Genomic DNA, 12,257 nt, shown 5'->3' with positions numbered 1-12,257 from the left:
CCGTATACAATATTTATATTATTCAAGTTCAATACTAAAATTGATCTTGAACTCACTTCGGTCCTTGAATAATTTTATTTCCTATATAAAGGCGTAGTTTGATTAAATAGGTTCTCTCCCTCGTCTTGAAATCTAATAAAGAGGTTACATAGAGACTCATTCACTAGTTTTCAAGTACCATCTCCTTTTAATTCTCAAATTTTTATCTGCAAATATCTCATTGCGTCCATGTTTGGTAGTGATTCTGCCTTGATTATAATAGTTGTTCCTAGGTGCTTTAACAATAGCATTGAGTTGCTGCATCAGTACAGATAAATCCATGGGGTCATCAGCAAAAGAGTCTCTTTGTCTTGTTGGTAGGACAATTCCTGTTTGTTTAGCACTATCATAGGCTATAGCAAATCTGTTTGCTTCTTCTAATGAACGTGGTTCTTTTGTTAATACATGTATTCGAACATCATTTTTCAAACCGCGAACAAAACGATCAAGAGCTTCATCATCTGATACTCGAGGTAGGTCCAATAGAATATCTTGGAATGCGTCAGCATATTCGGATACCGATGTCGTTTGCTTGATGGAGGCTAATCTGTCTCTTGCTGATTGTTAGGAATAAGAAGGTTTAAATGCATATTCTAAATCAATTTTGAATTTTTCCCATGTTACTGATTCTTCATTATTTTGAGATAGTTGATTCCACCATTTCTGTGCACGACCTCTCAAAAGTGTTATTGCATAAGGTAATCAGCGTTGTTGAGGTACACAATTGAATTCAAGATAACGTTCAACTTCTTGTAACCATAGGTTGATTATTGCTGCGCTTCTTTCACCATTGTATGAGGAAGGAATCGGTATTCGCACATTCGCATTTTCATTTGTTGATTTGTTGTTTATTGCTGTAGCGACTGCTGTGGCAATTACTTGTGCTAAGTCTTGCATGTCAATATTATTATTCATTGTGTTCTCTTCTAATAAGTATTCTTTAATGTCTGGCCAATAGTTGTTATTAGATATAAATTCTGTTGCTAATTTTTGAGCTGTTCTGTCAAAATATGTTGATGTTAATCTGGATAATGGCTTTCTTTGTTCTTCAGGAAAATTTTGTACTTTTCTGTAAGCTGTATATTTATTTTTGAGTTCTGGTGCTAGTAGTGTATATACTCTTTCTTCTATTTCAAATATCTTCTGTTCTTTGGATATACTCTCTGAATATGACATAGACCTTTTCTATGTTTAATGCAACAGATGCTACCAATTGTCGTGTCAGATCACGAATAGATTTTTTAAGGTAATTAACAAAGGTACAGTGAGTTAAAAAACCGTTTCAGTAAAATTGAAACTCACACATTTATCCTTTTTTTCAAAAAAGTATTTAGAGTACACGTGTTCTTTTTTATTATGTTATTATATCGCTTTTTTGCAACAAAGCAATGTACATCTCATCTTAATCTATGAAGTACATCTTGGGCAATGGCCATTTTAAAAAAAGGCAATGACTGAAACGGTTTTTTAACTAGGTAAAAAAATACTAATATATAGTATTTCCACCCTTAGCTTTTATTACAGCTTGAACTCTAGCCGGCATACTATCAATATATTTACAACAAACATCCCTATCAAATGTTTCCCACTCAATTTTGATTCTTTCCCATAGTTCATGGACACCTCTTGCTCTTTGCTCATATAGAGCTAATTTCAACTTTAAATGTCTCCACATGTGCTCAATTGGGTTCAGGTCAGGCGATTGAGAGGGCCAAGGCAACACTGGGTATCTTGCTTCTTCTTTAAGATAAGTTGTTGTTATCTTGGCAGTGTGTTTTGGATCATTATCGTGCTGAAAAATGAAATCACCATCTCCCAATCGGTAGTAAGCAAGGGTGTCTGCCAGTTCAGTTTTTAGGATATGGATATAATCCGGTGCAGTCATTCTGCCGTCGTATATCTCGCAGATATACCCAACTCCATGGGAAGTCATACAAGCCCACACCATAACGCTTCCTCCTCCATGTTTTACGGTTGGAATTACATGATGAGGCTGTAATGGGCTTCCAGGCAGACTCCAGTAGAATTCAACTCCATCAGAACCCCAAACGTTGATTTTCGATTCGTCAGAGAAGATAACCTTTCTCCAGTCGTCAGTGGTCCAGTATCTATGAGGGACAATTGGCACTTCAGGCCACGATGGATAAATCATGATATTTACGGTTCAATCGGCGCTATAGCTACATTCCAAATATGGAAATATATATTTTTGGCCATTGCGCATCGATTGGTACCATTTTCGTTTTCCAATTCCGACTATTTGTTGTAGATATCTGCGCTTGAAAATAGGCGGTATGCAATTTTTTTGGGCACGCTCTATATCAATGACTTCTTTACAGATTTTAATAAAACTTTGAACATTTGTGTAACTATATGGTCCAACAATAGGTGTTATAGCTTTGCTAAAATATCTGTATTTGATGAAGAGAAATATGTTAAAAACAGCAATAAAAAAATAGAAATGTCGGAGATTTTGGCGGAGATTTTGCAAAAATACTTTAATCAATTAGAGCTTATAGTATGCAAATTTGTATTAGAAACAATCGAATAGAAACAATTTTATATGACCCTTCATTTTATAACATATCCGCACTTTTTCTATGATTGCGGAGCGAATATTTGCTTTCACACCCCGAGACTTTGGGAAATAACTTATCCAATAGTATGCTCTATTGGGTATAAGTTTGAATGGGATCTGAAAAATTGAATTTTGGAGCTCATCTGGCACTGTAAGCATCTGATTTCCTCAGCTTGCCCTCATTTACTTTTGTGAAGGATTAGCAATCGCCAACTCCTTTGTATGTTTCTTGAATTCTAACATTACTGATGTATGGCAGTTATATGAAACATCGATATGGCCGCCAAAATTTTTGCGACCGATTTAGGGTTCTTAGCGTATATGCTATAACAAGGATGTCTTGCAAAGTGGCATCATCCACTGTCCGAGCATGCATACCAAATGGAAGCTTATTTCTAAGCATCTTTTGATGAATGTAATATAGATACTAAGTTTTTTAACTAAATAACATCATTGATATTATGTAAGGATCACATTGCTTCCTCGATTCTTAAAATATCGTTATTTCTTCATTATGGTTCAAACATTAGTCGTAAAAAAACTAATTGTAATTGTTAAGATAATAGAAAACAAGAGGTAAAAACAAAAATAAAGAAACAGTTTGTGAACGTTTCGAGTCTGATCTTTATTTCAGTTTAAGTTAAAGTAAAAATTATTCTAATTGAAGGCAGATATTTATATCTTATTGAGTGAATGACTTGATATCTTGCATTGTAAACGTTCTTCTACTCTTTCAGGTGCTTTATCAAGTGTCATCTCTATTTATGATTATGAAAACTTTTCATTTGTTCTTTTGTATGTCTGTCATAGATTATCTTTTATTCTGGGAATTCCTCACTGATTTGAATAACGTTATTTTACGCGTTATTTCAATTATGTGAAAGATTAGCAATATTCCTGACATTGGATTGGATTTGGTTATTTTAGTTGATACTTCTTCTTATCAAAGAACTCTCATGAATACAATACGTATTTTAAAAGAACATGTTTAATTGGAATTGATTGTATGATCTTATTTAAATAAACTTGTATTTTATTTTATTTTAATTATGATCTTGTATTAAGACTTATATTTATTAGTGTCAACTACAATCAGTTACTGTTCTACAACAGTAATAACCTATATACTGTTATATAATATCGTGATATTATTCTTGAATATCATTTAAAAATATTAATGCTTATCGTTTTTATAATGTTTTGTTGATTACAAATCTATTCTTAGTTAAATTTAAATGTTCTAATAAAATGTGTTATTCTCATTATAATTTGAATTAAAAAAAACTGTAAATTATTTTTTATTGGATTTGGTACATTTCTTTGCTACTTTTTTTGTTTTTCGATGTGTGTTTATAGTTCATAGTGTTATGTTCTGGTAAAGGTAATAACAAAGATAAACCAAAAGAATACTTTTTGAGACTGAACTTTATTTAAGACAATCTTAATTGTTAAAAAGAAATCATTACAAAGTCTACTACTTATATTCTTCTATCAATTGGCGGGTAAATGAGTAGTTATGAGCGTAGATCCAATAATTGACACGTTTGATTGAAGAATGATCACTGAATCGATTATGAAAAATTTTAATTCGTTGTTTTTATAGATCTTATTGTTCTTTAACTGATCTGGGAGAATTGTCCCATCTTCAATGAGAGGAAAGATATATTTATATGAAATGCCTCCAGTCAGATCAAAGTTGACTAGGTACCTGATCCATTATTATTCATTTACGGAAATGATGAATAGTAAAGATCATGACTTATTTAGTATTCATGTTTACTTTATAGAATGAATCTAATAGTGATAGTTTTATATAAAAAAGAAGAAGAGTATATTTTATTTAATAAAGATTTAAATTATTATCTTTTATCAATTTTAATATACTTCTTTTAGTTGTGATTATTCAATGTCCGTTATGATCAGACTCTGTTCTACAACACATGGTAGGTGCAGTGAAAAAATCACAACAGTGAGTACTTTTTAGGCAAAGAAAAATTATAATTAAGCAAGAGCACATGATAATAGCGCTTTTGCTTTGCAAATTAAAGTTAGCATATAGTTATGCTGCTATTTAAGGTTGTCTTTCTGTAAGTGAGTTAATTTGAGTTAAGTTTGCTTGTTAAGTTTGCTTGTAAAGCTTAATTTAAGGTTGTGATTGCCTTGTAAGTTGTTGTTTTGTATGGAATTTAAGCAGATGCTTGATAAGTAGTGACCACCAGATCTTATGTGTAAGATCAATACGATGTTTCTTGATAAAAGTTAAAGTAGAGTAAAAAGTTTAGGTAAACAGGGACTTTCTTGTTAAAGTTTGTTATTTACTGCGTAAAAACATATGATTTATTTAAACTGACCAACAATTTCTTCACAAAAAGATGGGATATATACATATGTATGATATTTTTTTTTCTTTTTTGCTTTTCTTATTTTTTTTGACCATTTTTATATTTTCAACATTTTTTATCTTTTTAACATTTTTTATAATCTTTTATCTTTTAATTTTTTCTATTGCTATTTTTTGTTGGTTTGTGTTTTGAGTTGAGTGTTTTATAGAAGTTTTTTTGAAATTTTGAAAGTAAGATACTGTAGCGACCACCAGATCTTTTATTTAAAATCAAATAAAGGTAAAGATAAAAAAAAATAAAGGGATCAGGAACTTTTTATGAGAAGGTTGCCTGTTTATTGAATAAAATATATAAAATAAAAATGTGAGTAGAACTGTACTGTCCTTTTTCTTCATCTAAATAGTTGGGATATTTATATTGTTAATTTTTTTTTTCTTTTTGACTTTTCATTTTCTTGACTTTTTCACTTTTTTGACCTTTAACATTTTCTTGACTTTTTTCATTTTTTGACTTCTTTGTTACACCATTTTTTTGACTTCTTTATCACAACATCAACCCTCAAAAAGAAGTTCTTGTGACCTACAAAAACATTTCAGCTCTAAAATAAATAAAAGGGAAAACTTAATCCGTTATCGCAAAAGTATAAAATGGTCATTGGGTGGATTGAACTTGTGACATCAAGATTCAAATGAGCCATATTTCCAATTAAGCTATTTTGTAATTTCTGGAAAAAAGTGGTTTATAAACATCCAATGGACTTCCATAAATATTTTGAAGACCGTTAAACATGTTTAAAAATATTATATGGTGCTTACTATTTTTGAAAATTACCGATGTACCAAATGATACAAAACTAACTGGGAACAAAGGTGCTTCACATAAGAAACGCCCCATTATTCTAGACTAAATCGGGAAATATTCGGAACTTCAAAAATTAAACAGCGCCATTCGATTCTGCTTGCCTTATAACCTTAGTTTCTATTTTTGGATTGTTATTCTAGCTCCGCTATAGCTGTAGATATTATGATTTATCCATCGTGGCCTGAAGTGCCAATCACCCTCTATGAGCAAGTGCTCAATCCAAACGTGCTTTCCTGTGTTTTGCTGACAAAAGAGGTACCTTTCTTTTGGGTCGGGCTTTGAATCCTAGGCTTTTTAAGGCGTTTAGGGTGGTGTTATAAGTCAACCTTGGATAAATGGCCTTGAAATAATCGAAAACCTCAACACCAGACTTCAGTCGTCCTAAGATTACCATTCTCTTCATGAGAGACTTGCTTGCTTCAGTTAAGATCGGAGGTCGTCCGCCAGTATTATCGGGTCTTTGGATATTCCATTTTTTGCAATATCGATGAACAGTGGCTTTAGAGAGAGTCAAGCGATCAGCAATTTCTTCATGAGACAAATCGGTATCTAGCAGCACTCTCAAATCATTTTGAGTGTCTTGGAAAATAGAGCGAGTCATTTTTAATAAAGATTGGGTTGAAAATGTTAAATGAAAAAGGACAAAATTTGTTACGCGTTTATTAATAAAATAACGTGTTTATATACTTGTTTTTTTAATAAATGCAAAGCAGAATACTTATCTCCTGGCTTCATGTACATTGCATAAATGAAAAATGAAGTTTGCGTAATTGTTATTGGTATTTATGTTTTTTTGAATGGAGTTAAAAAACCGTTTCAGTGCACCGACTGTAGTAATTTTATAAGGTTTAGTGAGCAAATATTGAAAAAGTAATACTATTTTTATATTTTATGATACACCGGGACTAGTGCTTCCATATGATGTATAAAATATAGCATTTTACTAAGTATATCGGTAGTAGTGGTAGCAAAACCATATTTAGGAAGAACACTGAAACAGTTTTTTAACTCACTGTACAAGATAATTAATTGAGTAGTAAAAAGCTCATGTTTATTTAATAAATATAAGATCTATTTATACTATTTTATGTTTGCTGCGGTGGTGATGTTTGTTACTTGCAGTTATACTGCGGTTGCTAGTGTTGTTTTAAAGGTTGGCTTGTAAGTTTGAGTGTTAAATTGGGTAAAGTTTGCTTGTAAAGCTTAATTTAAGGTTGTGATTGCCTTGTAAGTTGTTGTTTTGTATGGAATTTAAGCAGATGCTTGATAAGTAGTGACCACCAGATCTTATGTGTAAGATCAATACGATGTTTCTTGATAAAAGTTAAAGTAGAGTAAAAAGTTTAGGTAAACAGGGACTTTCTTGTTAAAGTTTGTTAATTATTGAGTAGAAATATATGATTTATTTTAACTGACTGACCATTTCTTCACAAAAAGATGGGATATATATATATATGTATAATATTTTTCTTTTCTTTTTAGCTTTTCTTATTTTTTTGACCTTTTTTATATTTTCAACATTTTTTATCTTTATAACTTTTTTCATTTTTTTAATTTTTTTTATCTTTTTGACTTGACTCGGCTAATCTCTGTGCATCTTCATTGCCATTTTCGTTACACTAGTTTACAGTTGAAAGTCCAAAAGAGATAATTGTGCTACATTCTAAAAATGTAACAAAAGACGTGACACGACAAAAGGAAATGAGCTGATCCCTTCTGGGGTCAAGGACTTAATTATTGGAGAAGCTGGGCGTCGATCCCAGTGCCTCTCGCATGCTAAGCGAGCGCTCTACCATTTGAGCTACATCCCCCTCCTGCTCCGTCCTCCGATACTCGGCTCAAGACCTTCTTTCGCCAGTATCGTGAGCGTCAACTCACATCTCTTGTCACCTCCACTACCCAGGTTCTTTTACGCGCATGTCGCCCTGCTCTGGTGGTTGATCCCGTTCTTTATGTTCCTGCAACCCGTGCAGAACGCTCTCTCTTGGTTCGTTGGCGTCTTGGTTGGCTGCCTGGTAAGCCTGAAGACTGTCCTTGTGGCCGTGATCGTCGCTCTCGCCGTCACTTTCTTGAATGTGATTTGATCCCGTCTTTCCTTTGGTCTGACCTTCCTCGCTGTCCTCCTGGGTCCTATCCCATTGACTTTGCTCTCTCTTCGCTGCCCCTTGGTCGCTCAGCTCGCTGTCCTCCTTGGTGGTCCTCTCTCTTATTGATGCTCTGGTACATCCAACGTCTCTGTCGTCCAAATGGGTATTATCCTATTGACTCTTCTCCTGGTGCCTCTTGGTATTCTCGTTCTGCTCGTCGCTCTGACTGAAACCCTTCTTTGTCTGTCTCCTACTGATCCCCCACGGAAGTAAAGCCATCAAAGTTCCTTACCGTTGGGCTGTGACAGTAGGTCAGCTAAGTTGTGGAAGTAGGCAGCATATCTCATCTTTTATCTTTGTCTTTTTTTTGGAGTTTTTCTGTTTCTCAGGCTCCTTTTTTTGTACTTATTCTTTTTCTTGTACTTGAAGATGCAACAATGATTTATTAATCGCCTGCAAATATCTTCTTTTTAAATAAAACAAAATCTTTAACCTGAGCTACATCCCCACCTTTCTTTCGTTCTTCCGACCGTTACATAAGGTATTTCTTTTTGCTCATCTTTGAACTCGATTTACAACGCCAATACGATACATCCATCCACCATTTTAACACCAAAAAACGCGCCTTTTTTCTCTCTACAACATATATTTTTTTCAGCCCGAAAGCGTAATTTTTCACCATTTTGACATCCCCCATGTCTCAACATCTTAACCCTGGAAATTCGCAAATGTAGAAATTTGCCATTCCTAATGTCGACATGTCAAACTTGACTGACTCTAACCAACAGTTTCAATACTTGCTCAACATTGTTCAAGATCTGCAACAACGCGTTACTAGTCATGACGATGTAATTGCGGAATTAACTGCATTACGAAACGAAAATGCCACATTAAAGGCAGAGATTGCTAATCTCCATGCCCAATTGGAATCTGCAACTTCCCCCAACCCAACCCAAAGTGCTTCTAGCTCTTCCTTGGTGTCTCCTCCTCCTGTTAGTACTGTACAACAAGCTTCTGCTGCGCCTGTACCCTCTTACAGTGCTGTTGCCGCTCGCTCTGCGTCAAAGCCGGTAACAAAAAAAAGAAAACTTGCTGCTGGTCGCGCCTTCCAGCCAATTGATCCCTCTGCTCCTCGTGGGTTCGAGTACTTGTACTTGAATCGCAATCGAAAACTTACCCGTGCTGAAGTCAGACGCAATCTGCGTCTACTTGGTCTTGATCTCTCTCGTGTCCTTGACATCTGCTTCCCTGGACCCAAGGTCATTGGTCTGCTTGTTCATATTCTGTACAAAGAAGAGGTGATTTCTCTTCTCTCTGCTGCTAAGGTTCCGTTGGTTGACGGTTTTGATCCTTTGGATCCTGTCAACTTGGCGGATCCTGAGCTCCAGCACCTTTCGTTGGCTGACAAGGCTAATGAATGTGCTGAGCTCCAGTTCACTCGCTGCTCCCGTGCTCTCTCTCGTCTTGGTGCTGGCCGTGCTCACCTGGTGGGCCCCATAGGTAAGTACTTTTCATCCAAGGGTTGGATCGATGAGGACTCCTTGAGTCAGATTCTGTCCTCCCTTCCCTCTCCTCTTTCTGCTTCTCGTGGTCGGGATCCAGGCGCTGCTTTCCGTGGTGACACGGTTATGTCGGATGCTTTGGTCTCTGATGCCGCTAGTGCTGGATCACACTCATTATGAGTGAGGTCCAACACCTTTCTATAAGCCTTTGGAATGCGAATGGTCTTCGGACCACGACCGTCCATGAGGTCCTGTCTCATTGCCTCTCCTCTACTCTTCTTTTCATTACCGAGACTTGGCTTCTTTCCCCTTCACTCCTTCCTACAGACTGGATGCAGTATCATGTGTATGGTGTTCCTGTACCTTCGGCCAACCGTGGTTCGATGGGTGTTACTGCTCTGGTCTCTCCTTCTTGTTCCTTTCCTATCTCTCAACTTCCTTCACCGAATCGGTATACCCTTTCGTTGAAGGTCGGACCGTATCGCATTCACTGTTTGTATGTCCCTCCTCCTCTTTCTACCTCTGACTTTGTTAATGTACTCTCCTCCATTCCTTCCCTTCCCAATACCTTCATTTGTGGCGACTTCAATGCTCGTCTTGGTGACCTCACTGGTGATGTATTGGGGGTGATTGGCACTTCAGGCCACGATGGATAAATCATAATATCTACAGCTATAGCGGAGCTAGAATAACAATCCAAAAATAGAAACTAAGGTTATAAGGCAAGCAGAATCGAATGGCGCTGTTTAATTTTTGAAGTTCCGAATATTTCCCGATTTAGTCTAGAATAATGGGGCGTTTCTTATGTGAAGCACCTTTGTTCCCAGTTAGTTTTGTATCATTTGGTACATCGGTAATTTTCAAAAATAGTAAGCACCATATAATATTTTTAAACATGTTTAACGGTCTTCAAAATATTTATGGAAGTCCATTGGATGTTTATAAACCACTTTTTTCCAGAAATTACAAAATAGCTTAATTGGAAATATGGCTCATTTGAATCTTGATGTCACAAATTCAATCCACCCAATGACCATTTTATACTTTTGCGATAACGGATTAAGTTTTCCCTTTTATTTATTTTAGAGCTGAAATGTTTTTGTAGGTCACAAGAACTTCTTTTTGAGGGTTGATGTTGTGATAAAGAAGTCAAAAAAATGGTGTAACAAAGAAGTCAAAAAATGAAAAAAGTCAAGAAAATGTTAAAGGTCAAAAAAGTGAAAAAGTCAAGAAAATGAAAAGTCAAAAAGAAAAAAAAAATTAACAATATAAATATCCCAACTATTTAGATGAAGAAAAAGGACAGTACAGTTCTACTCACATTTTTATTTTATATATTTTATTCAATAAACAGGCAACCTTCTCATAAAAAGTTCCTGATCCCTTTATTTTTTTTTATCTTTACCTTTATTTGATTTTAAATAAAAGATCTGGTGGTCGCTACAGTATCTTACTTTCAAAATTTCAAAAAAACTTCTATAAAACACTCAACTCAAAACACAAACCAACAAAAAATAGCAATAGAAAAAATTAAAAGATAAAAGATTATAAAAAATGTTAAAAAGATAAAAAATGTTGAAAATATAAAAATGGTCAAAAAAAATAAGAAAAGCAAAAAAGAAAAAAAAATATCATACATATGTATATATCCCATCTTTTTGTGAAGAAATTGTTGGTCAGTTTAAATAAATCATATGTTTTTACGCAGTAAATAACAAACTTTAACAAGTCCCTGTTTACCTAAACTTTTTACTCTACTTTAACTTTTATCAAGAAACATCGTATTGATCTTACACATAAGATCTGGTGGTCACTACTTATCAAACATCTGCTTAAACCCTATATAAAACAACAACTTACAAGGCAATCACAACCTTAAATTAAGCTTTACAAGCAAACTTAACAAGCAAACTTAACTCAAATTAACTCACTTACAGAAAGACAACCTTAAATAGCAGCATAACTATATGCTAACTTTAATTTGCAAAGCAAAAGCGCTATTATCATGTGCTCTTGCTTAATTATAATTTTTCTTTGCCTAAAAAGTACTCACTGTTGTGATTTTTTCACTGCACCTACCATGTGTTGTAGAACAGAGTCTGATCATAACGGACATTGAATAATCACAACTAAAAGAAGTATATTAAAATTGATAAAAGATAATAATTTAAATCTTTATTAAATAAAATATACTCTTCTTCTTTTTTATATAAAACTATCACTATTAGATTCATTCTATAAAGTAAACATGAATACTAAATAAGTCATGATCTTTACTATTCATCATTTCCGTAAATGAATAATAATGGATCAGGTACCTAGTCAACTTTGATCTGACTGGAGGCATTTCATATAAATATATCTTTCCTCTCATTGAAGATGGGACAATTCTCCCAGATCAGTTAAAGAACAATAAGATCTATAAAAACAACGAATTAAAATTTTTCATAATCGATTCAGTGATCATTCTTCAATCAAACGTGTCAATTATTGGATCTACGCTCATAACTACTCATTTACCCGCCAATTGATAGAAGAATATAAGTAGTAGACTTTGTAATGATTTCTTTTTAACAATTAAGATTGTCTTAAATAAAGTTCAGTCTCAAAAAGTATTCTTTTGGTTTATCTTTGTTATTACCTTTACCAGAACATAACACTATGAACTATAAACACACATCGAAAAACAAAAAAAGTAGCAAAGAAATGTACCAAATCCAATAAAAAATAATTTACAGTTTTTTTTTTAATTCAAATTATAATGAGAATAACACATTTTATTAGAACATTTAAAATTTAACTAAGAATAGATTTGTAATCAACAAAACATTATAAAAACGATAAGCAT

The 12,257-nt window shown here is 34.0% G+C and overlaps 5 protein-coding genes and 1 non-coding gene across 6 annotated transcripts; 2 read left to right on the top strand and 4 right to left on the bottom strand.

Moving 5' to 3' along the window:
* Nucleotides 1-156: 156 nt before the first annotated feature.
* On the bottom strand, nucleotides 157-954 carry RO3G_14566 (uncharacterized protein; the record flags this gene model as incomplete). The annotated part of the gene is made up of 2 exons (XM_067669150.1): nucleotides 157-596; nucleotides 828-954. 2 exons carry the CDS (start codon nucleotides 952-954, stop codon nucleotides 157-159), a joined length of 567 nt encoding a protein of 188 aa, XP_067525251.1.
* A 603-nt stretch (nucleotides 955-1,557) lies between these two features.
* RO3G_14565 (uncharacterized protein) lies at nucleotides 1,558-2,191 on the bottom strand (the record flags this gene model as incomplete). The annotated part of the gene is made up of 2 exons (XM_067669149.1): nucleotides 1,558-1,583; nucleotides 1,975-2,191. The coding sequence occupies 2 exons, from the start codon at nucleotides 2,189-2,191 to the stop codon at nucleotides 1,558-1,560; spliced, it is 243 nt and encodes an 80-aa protein (XP_067525250.1).
* A 3,843-nt stretch (nucleotides 2,192-6,034) lies between these two features.
* RO3G_14564 (uncharacterized protein) lies at nucleotides 6,035-6,421 on the bottom strand (the record flags this gene model as incomplete). Its single annotated transcript, XM_067669148.1, has 1 exon — nucleotides 6,035-6,421. The coding sequence occupies one exon, from the start codon at nucleotides 6,419-6,421 to the stop codon at nucleotides 6,035-6,037; it is 387 nt and encodes a 128-aa protein (XP_067525249.1).
* Nucleotides 6,422-7,257: 836 nt separating this feature from the next.
* RO3G_14563 (uncharacterized protein) lies at nucleotides 7,258-8,137 on the top strand (the record flags this gene model as incomplete). Its single annotated transcript, XM_067669147.1, has 3 exons — nucleotides 7,258-7,276; nucleotides 7,451-7,491; nucleotides 7,679-8,137. 3 exons carry the CDS (start codon nucleotides 7,258-7,260, stop codon nucleotides 8,135-8,137), a joined length of 519 nt encoding a protein of 172 aa, XP_067525248.1.
* RO3G_19179 lies at nucleotides 7,559-7,631 on the bottom strand. Its single transcript has one exon. It is a non-coding gene; the product is annotated as a tRNA-Ala (tRNA).
* Nucleotides 8,138-8,665: 528 nt separating the features above from the next.
* On the top strand, nucleotides 8,666-9,589 carry RO3G_14562 (uncharacterized protein; the record flags this gene model as incomplete). The annotated part of the gene is made up of 1 exon (XM_067669146.1): nucleotides 8,666-9,589. The coding sequence occupies one exon, from the start codon at nucleotides 8,666-8,668 to the stop codon at nucleotides 9,587-9,589; it is 924 nt and encodes a 307-aa protein (XP_067525247.1).
* Between the last annotated feature and the right edge of the window lie 2,668 nt (nucleotides 9,590-12,257).

This window comes from Rhizopus delemar, genomic scaffold (assembly GCF_000149305.1).
Source record: "Rhizopus delemar RA 99-880 supercont3.14 genomic scaffold, whole genome shotgun sequence".
NCBI lineage: Eukaryota > Fungi > Mucoromycota > Mucoromycetes > Mucorales > Rhizopodaceae > Rhizopus > Rhizopus delemar.
The sequence above is the reverse complement of the archived record's forward strand: the minus strand, read 5'-3'. Positions and strand labels throughout refer to the sequence as shown.